This window comes from Vulpes lagopus, chromosome 6, assembly GCF_018345385.1.
Source record: "Vulpes lagopus strain Blue_001 chromosome 6, ASM1834538v1, whole genome shotgun sequence".
Classification (NCBI taxonomy): Eukaryota; Metazoa; Chordata; class Mammalia; order Carnivora; family Canidae; genus Vulpes; species Vulpes lagopus.
The window spans coordinates 26560612-26573509 of NC_054829.1; the positions used below are offsets into that span (position 1 = coordinate 26560612).

Consider the following 12898-nt stretch of genomic DNA (forward strand, 5'->3'; position numbering starts at 1 on the left):
CCAGGGATCCCCCAGTCGCCAAATTCTTAATGGCTAAGAGGAGTGCAGGATTGGAATGGACTTTCATCAATTTGTTGAGTAATTCACCCTCGTTAATAATCATTAGACGTTTCGTTAAAAGTGTGCATCATAGTTTTCTGCTTGTGTATTACCTGTGTAGAGGCTTATCTTCCACACCATCCCCACATTAAGGGGGCCTGGAGTTTTACTAGCTCTGTGACCACAGCTTCTTCCTTACGGGTGTAAAAAATGCCCAAATGACGTCATAGTTATGATACTGCATTGTCATATTGCTGTATTTAGGCAAATGTCCTCTTCCTCTCATCTGGGAAGGCTCACCTTTTCCCCACTTTCTCATAAGCTATGGGTTCCACCCAGTGGTGGATTTTTCAGGCTCTTTCTGAAGCCTTGTATTTGTTTTTACATTCATGATTTTTTTCATATTCTTTTTATTAAAGAAACCTGCAAATTGTGTAAGCTTGATTCAAGCCCATTAAACCTGTTTGCCACTGCTCCCGGTAAGACCACCCTCAAGGACTTTCCCAACCAAGAGTTTTTACCTAGTTTCACATGTTCTCATTTCCTGCTGGTTATTTATCATGCAATTCCCTATAGCTAGAATTAGTTTTGCACTGGTTCTGTAGGATATTTCAGTGTATTTTGTGCATAGAAACTAAAGAAGGTAAATAGCTAGTTCTTTATCCTTAAAAGAACCTTAATGAGGCTTCTCTTAATGAGAAAATTAAGGCCTGGAAGGAGAGGTGAACTGATTGGCTGACGTTCAAATAATTAGAAATACTAGGATTTAGATCTTTGCAATCAGATTCCAGAGTTTGTGCTCTGAACCATTATGCTTTCTTTAATTGTTCTCATATGGTAGGTCCTATGTTTTAGATTTGTAAAACACTCATATACTGGTGATGGATGCACAAACTGGTATGACCTTTTCAGAGTGATCTAGTAAAAAATATTTGATACATTCCCTTTGACTCACAATTCCACTTTTAGGAATTTCTCCTAAGTACTCATGAATATATGTAAATATTGGCTGTAAGGATGCTTATCATTTTGTTGTTTTAATAGAGGGAAAGTTAGAAACAAACTAGCAATATAAACTTGGTTTAATCAATTTAATTGTGATGCAGTCATATAATGGAAGAGATGTAACCATTAAAGATGTTAGAGTAGAATATGATGAGGAGACTTTCATGACATTGAGAGTAGGTAGAGATCCATATAATCTTGAAAAAATGCATATCAATACATTAAAAAAAAAAAAAAAAAGACTAGTCAACAGTTACCCAAACTGTTGTTTCTTAGGCTTTGGGGAATTTTAGTAGTTTTAATTTTCTTCTTTGCCCAGAATTTCTATCAGAAATAACATGGCTGGGGCACCTGGGTGGCTCTGTTGGTTGAGCATCTGACTCATGATCTCAGCTCAGGTCTTGATCTCAGGGTCGCCTTGGGCTCGACACTGGGCATGGAGCTTACTTTAAAAAAAAAAAAGAAGAAAACAAAGAAATAACATGGGTTTCATAATTAAATAGGTTTAAAAATTGTGGTATTATACAAACATAAAACTTGCCATTTTAACCATTTTTAAGAGTATAGTTAAGTAGACTCACAGTGTTGTACAACCACACAACTATCCCTCTCCAGAACTTTTTCAATCGCCCAAGGTGAAACCCCTGCAGCCCCTGGAAACCACTGTTCCCCTTTTGGTCTCTAGGAATTTGACTATTCAAGATATCTCCATCAATCCATATATGTAGCATGTATCAGAGTTTCCCTCCTTTTTAAGGTTCAATATTCTATTGTATGTATACAATACGTTTTGTTTATCTATTCATCTGATGGATTTTAGGTTATTTCCACATTGGCTACTGTGAATGTACTGCTATGAATATAGTTGTACAAATACCTGTATAAGAGTCCCTGCTTTTGGGCAGCCCTGGTGGCACAGCGGTTTAGTGCCGCCTGGGGCATGATCCTGGAGACCCTGGATCGAGTCCCACGTCGGGCTCTCTGCGTGGAGCCTGCTTCTCCCTCTGCCTGTGTCTCTGCCTCTTATTCTCTGTGTCTCTATGAATAAATAAATACAATCTTAAAAAAAAAAAAAAAAAGAGTCCCTGCTTTCAATTCTTTGGGTATATACTCCAAAGTAGTAGAATTGCTAGATCATATGGTAATTCTGTTAAATTTTTAGTTTTCAGGCTTTTCATCTCAGAGACCATGCCTTTTCACCCTTAAGGGTCCCAGGGTCTGAGCACAGCTTGAGCCCAGACCCTAAAGTGAGTGCTCAAGTTGGTCAGCAAATATGGTGACCACCTAAATAGCCCCAGTCAGCAAGACAGACGGAACTTCATGGCCAGAAATCTTTCCTGCTGTTAGTTCATGAGGGAACTCCTGAAAACCAGTATTCTGGAAGCCTGGGATTTTACTATTAGAAATACAGGATTTGAAGAAATCCCTTGTAAAAATAGATGATCATTAGGATTTGGGGAGCAGGGAGATGGAATCCAATTAAGTGGATGTGGAGACAAAAGGGGAATGAAAAAGACCCCAAAGACAGACCCTTTCTACTTTACTATTTGTTCTATCAGCCTAGTAATCTGAAGGATGCCAGAGCTGAGTATTCATGTGTTCCCTGCTTTGTCTCTTTCTCAACAGGATTTATAAACCTTTGTTGGGGAAAAAATACTGAGTTGCACAGACCTAGAGGTTTATTTCCAAAGGATGACCAAGAAATCCCTTGTGCCATCAACCAATAAATACAATGCAGTTTTCCAAAGTTGTTTACAAAATGAAATATATAAATAACTGAAGATACCACTGTTTGAACCCACAAATTCTGTCAGTAGACCCATGGAATTCTAAAGAGGTGGTTGCCTGGTAACCAATATAAACAGCTTTGAAACCTAAGAAAGGAAGGAAGGAAGGTTTAAGATGCAGAACCTTGCTTTCCCTTGAAGAAGGTGTTGAGGGAGGCGACCTTGAAGGTATTTCAAAATACTGCTACTTTACTAGTATCTGAAAAGAGCTTTTCGCATCAGCTGAATGATGAAAGGCAGCCTGAAGTAGTTGAGAAGATTTTGGATTATGTGTCAAAAGGGTTAGGATTGCTTGAGGGATTAACCAATACTGTGGCCTTTGTGTTTCTTCTCTCTGTGTTTCTTCTCTCTGGCCCTCAGTTTTGAAATCTGCAAGATAAAAGTGTTAGAACAGAATCATGTTTGTGGCAGAGTTTCCGTAGTAATCTCAGGAGACAGTAGTAGATCTGTGTGAGTGTATGGCAAGGGGCAGGAATTAGAAAGTAGAGGGGAAAAATGAAGGAACTTTCTGATGAGAAAGAGGCAGGAGAGGGAAGCGTCTGAAACAAGCCAGATTAAGAGACTATTCCCCCGTCCTGCTCTCCCACCATCAAGCTTCCTTCATACTTTCCACAGATACCTGTTGGGGGTATGGCTTCTCTAAATTTAATGTGTAAAAACACCTGTGAAAGCTGGTTAAAATGCAGATTTCTAGGCCTCACTGTGGCCTACTGAATCAGTATTCTGGGATGTAGGACACAGGATTCTGCATTTTAACAAGCTCCCCAAATTATCTTGATGCAGAAGGTTCTTGACCATTAACACTGTCCTAGAAGCTGACTGTCCCTACCTTAAAACTTCAGAATCTGTGGGTGTTGGTGAGAGTCTATTATTTTTTAAAAGTTCTCAGAAATACTGTGCTAAGGTTTATTGCTTTTTAACCTTCTGTGGTGGTTTCTGCTCCTTTAATTACAAGGAAAAAGCAAGGTATTACTCTTTTTAGCATGAATTATTCAGCCTACTTCAATTATTTCTGTAGAATAAAGGTCCCAGATCTGGGGGGTGAGGGCAGGGGACTGGGAAGCTGAGCAGAAGGTTGAAACTAAATTTAGAACCTTGAGAGATCACTCATTTTGAATCTGGTTTCTTTTGTTAGGTTTTACTTGAGGGCCTGTGACCTAACCCTTCCAACCCCACTCCTGCCTGTCTAGCCAGTTTCCTAGAGGTGCAGAAATAATGCTTATGGTTGCTGTTTACCAGATCACCTGGTCTGCAGTTATGCCAGATTTGACTAAGTATAGAATGACATGTGTTCATCTTTCTTTCTTCTTTTTTCTCTCTTCTTCTTTCTTTTTCTTTCTTTTCTCTAAAGATTTTGACACAGAGAGAGCACAAGCAGGGGAGTGGGAAGCAGGCTCCCTACTGAGCAGGGAGCTCAATTTGGGGCTCAATCCCAGGATCCTGGGATCATGACCTGAGCTGAAGGCAGGCACCCCCTGACTTTGGTTAAGGGACCATTTGTTGGGAGAGGGCCTTGCCTCAATGTTGGTAACATTTAAATTTGGATAATATGGAGCCTTTAAAATCCATACATAGGTTGATTTTCTTCCCTCTCTATCCACCTTTTTTTTTTTTTTTAAGATTTCATTTATTTATTCATGAGAGACAGAGAGAGAGAGAGAGAGAGAGAGAGAGAGAGGCAGAGACACAGGCAGAGGGAGAAGCAGGCTCCATGCAGGGAGCCCGACGTGGGACTCCATCCCGGGTCTCCAGGATCAGGTCCTGGGCTGAAGGCAGCGCTAAATCGCTGAGCCACCTGGGCTGCCCTCCACCTTCTCTTTTAATTGCTGAGGGCCCCAGTATTCCTTACCTGTCCTGTAAGTGCCTAATGCACCATCTAACTGTGGGACCCCAGAGACTTACCTTCTAGGAGCAATAGTCCATGCTCTAAATCAATGATAATTCTTCACAATTATATAATACTATGAATTTTGCGAGAAAAGTTTTTTTTTTTTATTTGAAAGATCTTATTTATTTATTCATGAGAGACACACAGGCAGAGGGAGAAGCAGGGAGCCCAATGTGGGACTCAATCCCAGGACCCTGGGATCACACCCTGAACCAAAGGCAGACCCTCAACTGCTAAGTCACCCAGGCATCCTGCAAGAAAATTTTCATACATGTTCCCCAATTTTGAACTTCATATCAACACTAAATTGGAACAGATATCAAACTCTATTTTCAGCCTGGCAAACGAAGGCAAACCAGATGGGCTGGGAAGTACAGAACCTGGTCTTACACTTGTCTACTGATCCTAAGTCCATCTAGGACAAGCCTCTTTTGACCAAACCCTTCAACATTTTGTCCTGTCCTCATTCCTTTTCAGAACACATAAGGTATTTCCTTCTTCTCAACAAAATATCATATTAGATAAGAATATCCCTTGACAATTTATAATAACTGATAATGCTAATATGTTATTCTTTCTGGGATGCTGGCATTATAACCAAAGATTCTGTATACCACAGGCTAAAGGGTATAGATATCTGGGGACACCCAAAATCATTCCATATGGTTGCCTTGGGGTGAAACCAGTCCTCATCCATTTTTCAAGTCTTTAGGATCAAAATGTTCCCTGCCTTAGGAGCAAGAATTGATACACTGGCATGCTGAGAATAATACAATGTTCTGTTAGGCAATATACAAGACACCGGAGCACATGAATATTGTTTTCATCTAATAATTTATCTTTAGCCAGTACGAGTGGGCACTGTTTTGGGAAATTATCACTTGTGACCACATTCTACCCTTGCCATAACTTTTTTTTTTTTTGCCATAACTTTTTTAGTCTAATTTTAAAATACTCATGGCCATGTTGCCTTCACAACTGTGAAGAGATGGAGCAATAGTCTTCTGTGCAAAAAATCTTGATGTCATATTAACCATGTATGATTTAATGTAAATGAGGTTATCAATTCTGGCCTAGTGACATCTAGATAAAAGCAGGCTTGTAACAAGACGAAAAATATACCACAGATTAGATTTAACACACAGAAGAAAGTGGAACAAACCAAGTCCTAAAGAGAGAAGCTACTGGAATGCCAGTGTGGCATAGAGGTTAAGTGCTCTGGAGTTGCAATCTCATAGCTAGGATTAAAACCTGGCTTTTTGGGATCCCCGGGTGGCGCAGCGGTTTAGTGCCTGCTTTTGGCCCAGGGCGCGATCCTGGAGACCCGGGATCGAATCCCACATCGGGCTCCCGGTGCATGGAGCCTGCTTCTCCCTCTGCCTGTGTCTCTGCCTCTCTCTCTCTCTCTCTGTGACTATCATAAATTAAAAAAAAATAAAAACCTGGCTTTTCTACTTATGGCCTGGCCTGTATGGCCTGAAGCAATTCATTTACCATTCTGAGCTTCAGCTTCTCCCAATACAACATTAAAGACCATAATATCTTCCCTATGTAAAGCCCTTAGCAAAGTACAAGCATACCTCATTTTATTATGCTTTGCTTTATTGCACTTCACAGATATTCCATCTTTTAAAAAGACTTTTTTTTTTTTTATTTGATAGAGAAAGAGAGATAGCAAGAGAGTAAGCATGAGCAGGGGGGAGAGGGAGAAGCAGACTTCCCACTGAGCTGGAAGCCTGAGGCAAGGCTCAATCCCAGGACCCTGAGATCATGACCTGCGTTGAAGGCAGATTATTAACTGACTGAGCCATAGAGGATATTCCATTTTTTACAGATTGAAGGTTTGTGGCAACCCTGTGTCAAGCAAGTCTATCTGGGCCATTTCCCCAACAGCATTTGCTCACTTTATATCTCTGTCACATTTTGGTAATTCTCACAATCTTGCAGACTTTCTCATTTTTACTGTATTTGTCATGATGATCCATGATCATAACTCACTGAAAGCTCAGATGATGGTCAGCATTTTTTAGCAATATTTTTAAATTAAGGTATGTACATTGGTTTTTAGACATAATGCTTTGCACACTCCATCAACTACGGTATAGTGGAAACAAAGCTTTTACATGCACTAGAAAACCAAAAAATTCACTTGACTCATTTTATTATGATATTCACTTTATTGCAGCGGTCTGGAACCAAACCCACAACATCTCTGAGGTATGTCTGTACTTCATAACTGTCAATTATCATTATTAGCCCAACGAAGGACTTCAGAAGGAAAATTGTTTAAAAAGCACTAAATGAGGCAGACTGGGTGGCTCAGTGGTTTAGCACTGCCTTCAGCCCAGGGCGTGATCCTGGAGACCTGGGATGGAGTCCCACGTCAGGTTTCCTGCATGGAGCCTGCTTCTCCCTCTGCCTGTGTCTCTGTGTCTCTCTCATGAATAAATAAATAAAATAAAAAGCACTAAATGTAGGGGCACCTGGCTGGCTCAGTCAGGTAAGTGTCTGACTCTTGGTTTTGGCTCAGGTTATGATCCCAGGATCTTGGGATCAAGCCCTATGTCAGGCTCTGCACTTGGAGGGGAATCTGCTGGAGATTCCTTCTCCCTTTTTCTGTCTCCTTCTACCCCTCCCCCTGCTTGCACGCAGGCATGCTCTCTCTCTGTAAAATAAAACAAATCTTAAAAAAAAAAAACCCAAACTAGGGCAGCCCCGGTGGCGCAGCGGTTTAGTGCCGCCTGCAGCCTGGGGTATGATCCTGGAGACCCGGGATCGGGTCCCGCATCGGGCTTCCTGCATGGGGCCTGCTTCTCCCTCTGCCTGTGTCTCTGCCTCTCTCTCACTCTCTCTGAATGAATAAATAAATAAATCTTAAAAAAAAAAAAAAAAAAGACCCAAACTATTAAATGTAAGCATTTGTTCTCTACAGCGTTTTCGATGCTAGCTGAAACCTGGAAACAGTTTGCCCAATAAATAAGGAAAAAGGATGGGATCCCTGGGTGGTGCAGCGGTTTGGCGCCTGCCTTTGGCCCAGGGCACGATCCTGGGGACCTGGGATCGAATCCCGCGTCGGGCTCCCGGTGCATGGAGCCTGCTTCTCCCTCTGCCTATGTCTCTGCCTCTCTCTCTCTCTCTCTCTCTGTGACTATCATAAACTAAAAAAAAAAAAAAAAATTAAAAAAAATTAAGGAAAAAGGTGATTTACATACTTGGTAAAATATTCTGTAGCTGTTAAACATTAACAATGAAAACTATGTAACAATATGGAAAGGTGCTGGGTGATTCTGAAGGACAGCAGAGACAGAAGACATGGTCCGTGGGCAGTATAGTTAGCCACATATTTAACAATGGGAGGTATCACAGGATTGAGAGTTAAAAGTATCGGTATGCAATCACTATTGTACACCTGAGACTAATTTAAAATTTATGTTAACTATCCTGGAATGAAAAACAAATCGGTACAGACTAGAAGTGATGTATGAATTTGTGTGGGACATGGAGGCCTAGGTAGGTCCAGAAAGAGTTCTGGAGCAAGTAGGAACTGAGCTCGGCCTGGAAGAATGGATAGAATTTGTCAAGTATGGAGAGAAGGCTACTGCAGGTAGAGGGCACAGAGGAAGCTCCACGGTGTCAAGGGAGGAATACTCAGAGATGTACCAAGAGACTCAAGGGGTTATGATTAAAAAAGGTCATAAACTAGGGTCACATTCACGAAGGACCCTGAACACCAGGCTGATTGTCTGAAATTTATGCTTTAAAGACACAGAAAGCAACATCTGAGGAAAAATTAGAAGCATGGTTACTGCTGAAAACTAGTAATCTAATCCCTCATAAGGAGAGGACGGGGTGAGCTTTGGGGACAGACAGGAGAACTGAAATCAAGGGGTTGATACAAGGAATATTTCGAATGTTCCACCATTTCTTTCTTTTGTCTTTCTCACTCACGTGGCTTCTCCCTACTCCCCCCACCCCCTGCTCCGCCATCTGTCTTCCCATTTCTTATCTTTCTGTACTGCTATGGGCTACCAATTTCTACTGACCTAGAGCTCTCACCAGTTCCTCCCATCCCCTCAACAGGTACTTGGTCACGCCTCCAAGACCTGCATCTGGACCAGGCAGTGTGGAAGGAAACCTTTGCTGGGAAACAATGACCAGAACCCACCAGGGAAAGACCTGTATTTCCCACCATTTCCATCAGTCACTCCCCCCACGGCTGGGATGGGGCATGAATTTTCCCCACTCAAAACCAAGAAACAAGGAGGAGTGTGCTTCGGTGTCCAGTGTACCTCCAGTCTTCCACTTTAGCCCGTATCGCTGCACACACCTCAAGAACCAGTATTTGAAAAGGGCCGCTACAAACCTTACCTTCTCTCAGGAGGTGGTATGGCAGCGAGGGCTTCCCAGCATCCCTTACAGCCAGTACAACTTTGACCATCTCTACAACACAGACCACATCATCCAGCCTCTCCAGATCAGGAGGGCCCGATCTGAGAAACCCACTGGCTTCAAGTCCTTGGGTTCTTCAGGTCTCTCAGCAAGGGTCACCTCCCAGGCTGTGAAGACAGAAAGTTCTGCCAATCTTAAGCAGCCGCGGAAACCAAAGCTAGCAAGGGTGGAACCAAAACCTTCCCCTGGCATCCCTTACTCTGGCAGGGATCTGGACATGCTGGGTATGTCGCTTTCTCCAGATGTGAACCTGGAGGAGAGGGAAACCTGGCTTCCACCTCCTGAGAAGGAGGCCCAAGCCTGGGAAGCCATCGTGCTGGAAAAGCTGAACAAGCGCACTGCCCGATGGATCCAGAGCAAGCGTCCTCTGAGATCTGGGGTCTCCCCCAACAAGTGGCAGAGCTTTCTGCGCCAGCAATATGACTGGAGCCACATCCGGGATGAGCTTACTTCCACCAGTGACCTGGAGCTCTTGAAACGGCTAGAGGAAGAAGAAACAGCAGAATTTGAGGATCAAAGTGTTATCCTGCCAACCCAGGAAAAAGAAAAGCCAGAGCTGCTGCTTCCTGTTTATTATAGGTATACTGGCTGGGACCTCAAGCACACCTTTGAGAATCCTCGGGTCCCCTTCAAAGACTCCTGGGTTGCTTCACATTCCTTATTTCAGAACACACTGTTCCATTCACCCACTGCCAACTTCTTCTCTAAGATCTCCTTAAAGTAAGGTTTCTCAGCCTAGCTACTATTGAAATCCTGTGTTGGATAATTCTTTGTTGTGGGGGCCTGTCTTGTACCTTGTAGGATGATCTAGTAGCACCCCCACTGGATGCCAGCAACACTCTCCAGTTGTGACTACCAAAGATGTCTCCATACATGTCCCCTTAAGGGACCAAAATCACTCCTAGTCGAGAACCACTGCCTTTTTTTTTTTTAATTTATTTATTTATGATAGTCACACAGAGAGAGATAGAGAGGCAGAGACACAGGCAGAGGGAGAAGCAGGCTCCATGCACCGGGAGCCCGACGTGGGATTCGATCCCGGGTCTCCAGGATCGTGCCCTGGGCCAAAGGCAGGCGCTAAACCGCTGCGCCACCCAGGGATCCCGAACCACTACCTTTTAAGGGATAGGTTCTTGGCCTCTCCTAGCAGACTAAGCTATTTTGTTGATCCAGTTACTATTCAGGCACTCTCAGAAATGTATCCATATTGACATTGAGAAGGCAGAGACCTCAAGGCACTGAGGGTTGGTCTTGTCTCACTTCGAATGAGGAGCTAATGTGTCACTGATTCAAAAACTGACTGGCGGGACACCTGGGTGGCTCAGCAGTTGAGCGTCTGCCCTTAGCTCATGGCATATCCTGTTCCCGGGATCGAGTCCCACATTGGGCTCCCTGCGAGGAGACTGCTTCTCCTTCTGCCTCTGTCTCTGCTTCTCTCTGTGTATCTCTCATGAATAATTAAATAAAATCTTAAAAAAAAAAAAAAAAAGACTGGCAGCAGGACAGAATGCTAAACTGCCTGAGGGTTGATTATTGTAAATTTCTCACATTGCTTCCTTCTCACTTATAGCTAGAGGGAAGACCAGAACTATTATAACATCTCATCCACAAAAGGGAAATAAAGGTTGAGTGGGAATCCATTTATTCATTTATTTATTGGACAAACAGAAACCGCATTCCTGCTACTTGCCAGGTACTCTGCAAAGTGCTGGGAATACAACCTAAACGAGAGATGTGGACCCTTTAATGAGCTTATGGAATGTTCACTGGGGTTGACATACAGTAAATAACCACACACATGATGAAGTGAAGTAATGTAGGAATTGATTCACTTTCCCAAGTCCATGCAACCTCTAAGGGCACCATGTTAAAAAAAAAAAAAAAAAAAAGGGTAATGCTGGAAGCCTGGCCCCTCTATCGTGCTCTCCAGTGGTTGCAGGAGTGTCTCCCTAAAGGGAAGAAGGTGGTTGCAGACAGGCCCTTCTGGCAGGCCTGAATATTCATTTGGCACTCTGGGAGCAAGGCCAATAGATAAACAGAGGTGTTTCCCAGATGCTCACGGGTATATGAGGTGAGCTTAGAGAGGGGTGAGCTGTGAGTCTGATGGAAGTCAGGAGGTCCATCTCCTATCTTTCCCTCTTCTCCCTCTCCCTCTTGCTAAGACTGCCCAATTACTTGCCACAAGTGCAGACAACTGAAACTATGCCTGGCAACAATAAGACTGCTGAGGATATCAAAGGAAAGAACGTCCACCAGCCCCCAAAGCAGAGCTACTTCCGACAGGTGAATCCTCGAGCTGGAAAGTTTGCTTACTCCACAGCCAACACCTATGAACAGGAGATATACTTTGGTAATAGAGCTGGGGTGCTATGCTGGGGCCTGTGGTGGACATGGAACAGGGAGGTGGAAGGCAGCGGGGGAATGAACCAGTCATGAGTGTGGATAAGGGGCCGTAGATGACCAAGGTGTTCATAGCAACATCCCCTAGTGACTAGCACAGGAAGGTTGTTTTGGCAGAGGGCAGGCAGGTATCTGGTGAGAGGAGGAACTATTTTCCCTCTTCCCCTGGCTCTATCCCTTTATCTTATGAAGGAGGTTATGGAGTGTGGGGTTGTAAAGCAAATAGGATTTGGCTTGGAGAACACCTCTTCTCTGTCTGCTCTTCTCCTTTCTCTTCCTTTGAGATAATCCCCCATTGAGGGGTTAAAGAAAAAAATCATAGGTTTTGGAATCTGGAGGATCCTGGCTTAGCCCCTCCCTACTAATATGAGCAAACTATATAATCCCTCTGAGCCTTATTTGTAAAACAATAGTAACAAAAATTCACTTCAAGGACAGGAAAGCATCTGTAATGTTTCTTGCCCAATGCTCAATAAAATATCTACTACCTTCCCCTTCCATCTTGCTATCCTTTAGAAGCCCCGGCTTGTAAGATACATGATCTAGGTCTGCATGTTCCAAACTGTTTATCCTTCCTTGCCCCCATCTTGTTCCCAGACTGTCAACTGAAAGTCGCCTTAAATGTTTAACAAAATTATTCAGATGAAGTTAGTTATGACTGATAAGAAATGAATTAGATACTCTTTTATTAGGACTTAGTTTTTCATAGGGGACAATGCCTGTCAGTTAAGACAGGTTCTGCCTTGGTTTCTAAGCCTCTATGAGACCACTGGCTCCTATTTCCAAGCAACAGTCACCTTCAAAGGATGCCCCCACATCATGGTAATCATGAGTCTTAGGTGCTAAAGAGTTAAGGCAGAAGGAAATTGGGTCTGATCCTGATGACTGAAAACCCAGCAAGAGAGGAAGGAGTGTGGTACTAGGGACTCCTTATATGTCTGTTCACAGATCAAGTCCAGGTCATCCACCAGATTGGTGCGAAGAGAGACCACATTTTCCTGGAAAACTTCAATCGGTACAAGAAGCAGCTGTCTAAAGTCTTCCCTGAAACCCCAGAAAGGTGGACTTCCCAGCCAGTTCCCGAAGCACGTAAGCAGGAAGCACGTAATAGGAAGCACATATTATAAAATTCATCCTTTAAAAATGTATACAATTCAGTGGTTTTTAGCCCAAAGGGACAAGGATCGAGGGTCTGATGATGTCCAGCTTATAAAACAAGCTCCTTAAAGAAATAGCTACACTTCTGGGACACCTGGGCGGCTCAGATTGTTAAGTGCTGAACTCCTGATTTTGGCTCAAGTCATGGTATCAGAGTTGTGAGATCAAGCTC

The 12898-nt window shown here is 43.2% G+C and overlaps 1 protein-coding gene and 1 long non-coding RNA gene across 2 annotated transcripts in view; one reads left to right on the top strand and one right to left on the bottom strand.

The window, feature by feature from the left end:
• HEATR4 (HEAT repeat containing 4) overlaps positions 1 to 12898 on the top strand; it is a 91098-nt gene that overhangs the window by 37389 nt on the left and 40811 nt on the right. Inside the window, exons 2-4 of the mRNA XM_041759580.1 lie at positions 8800 to 9747; positions 11331 to 11518; positions 12517 to 12657. Coding sequence (XP_041615514.1) covers positions 8870 to 9747; positions 11331 to 11518; positions 12517 to 12657 — 1207 coding nt within the window. The 5' untranslated portion in view covers positions 8800 to 8869. The remainder of the gene's footprint in view (positions 1 to 8799; positions 9748 to 11330; positions 11519 to 12516; positions 12658 to 12898) is intronic.
• On the bottom strand, positions 1117 to 9504 carry LOC121493584. Its single transcript, XR_005988509.1, has 5 exons — positions 9368 to 9504; positions 9088 to 9275; positions 2956 to 3200; positions 1922 to 2082; positions 1117 to 1490 (listed from the first exon to the last, which is right to left on the bottom strand). It is a non-coding gene; the product is annotated as an uncharacterized LOC121493584 (long non-coding RNA).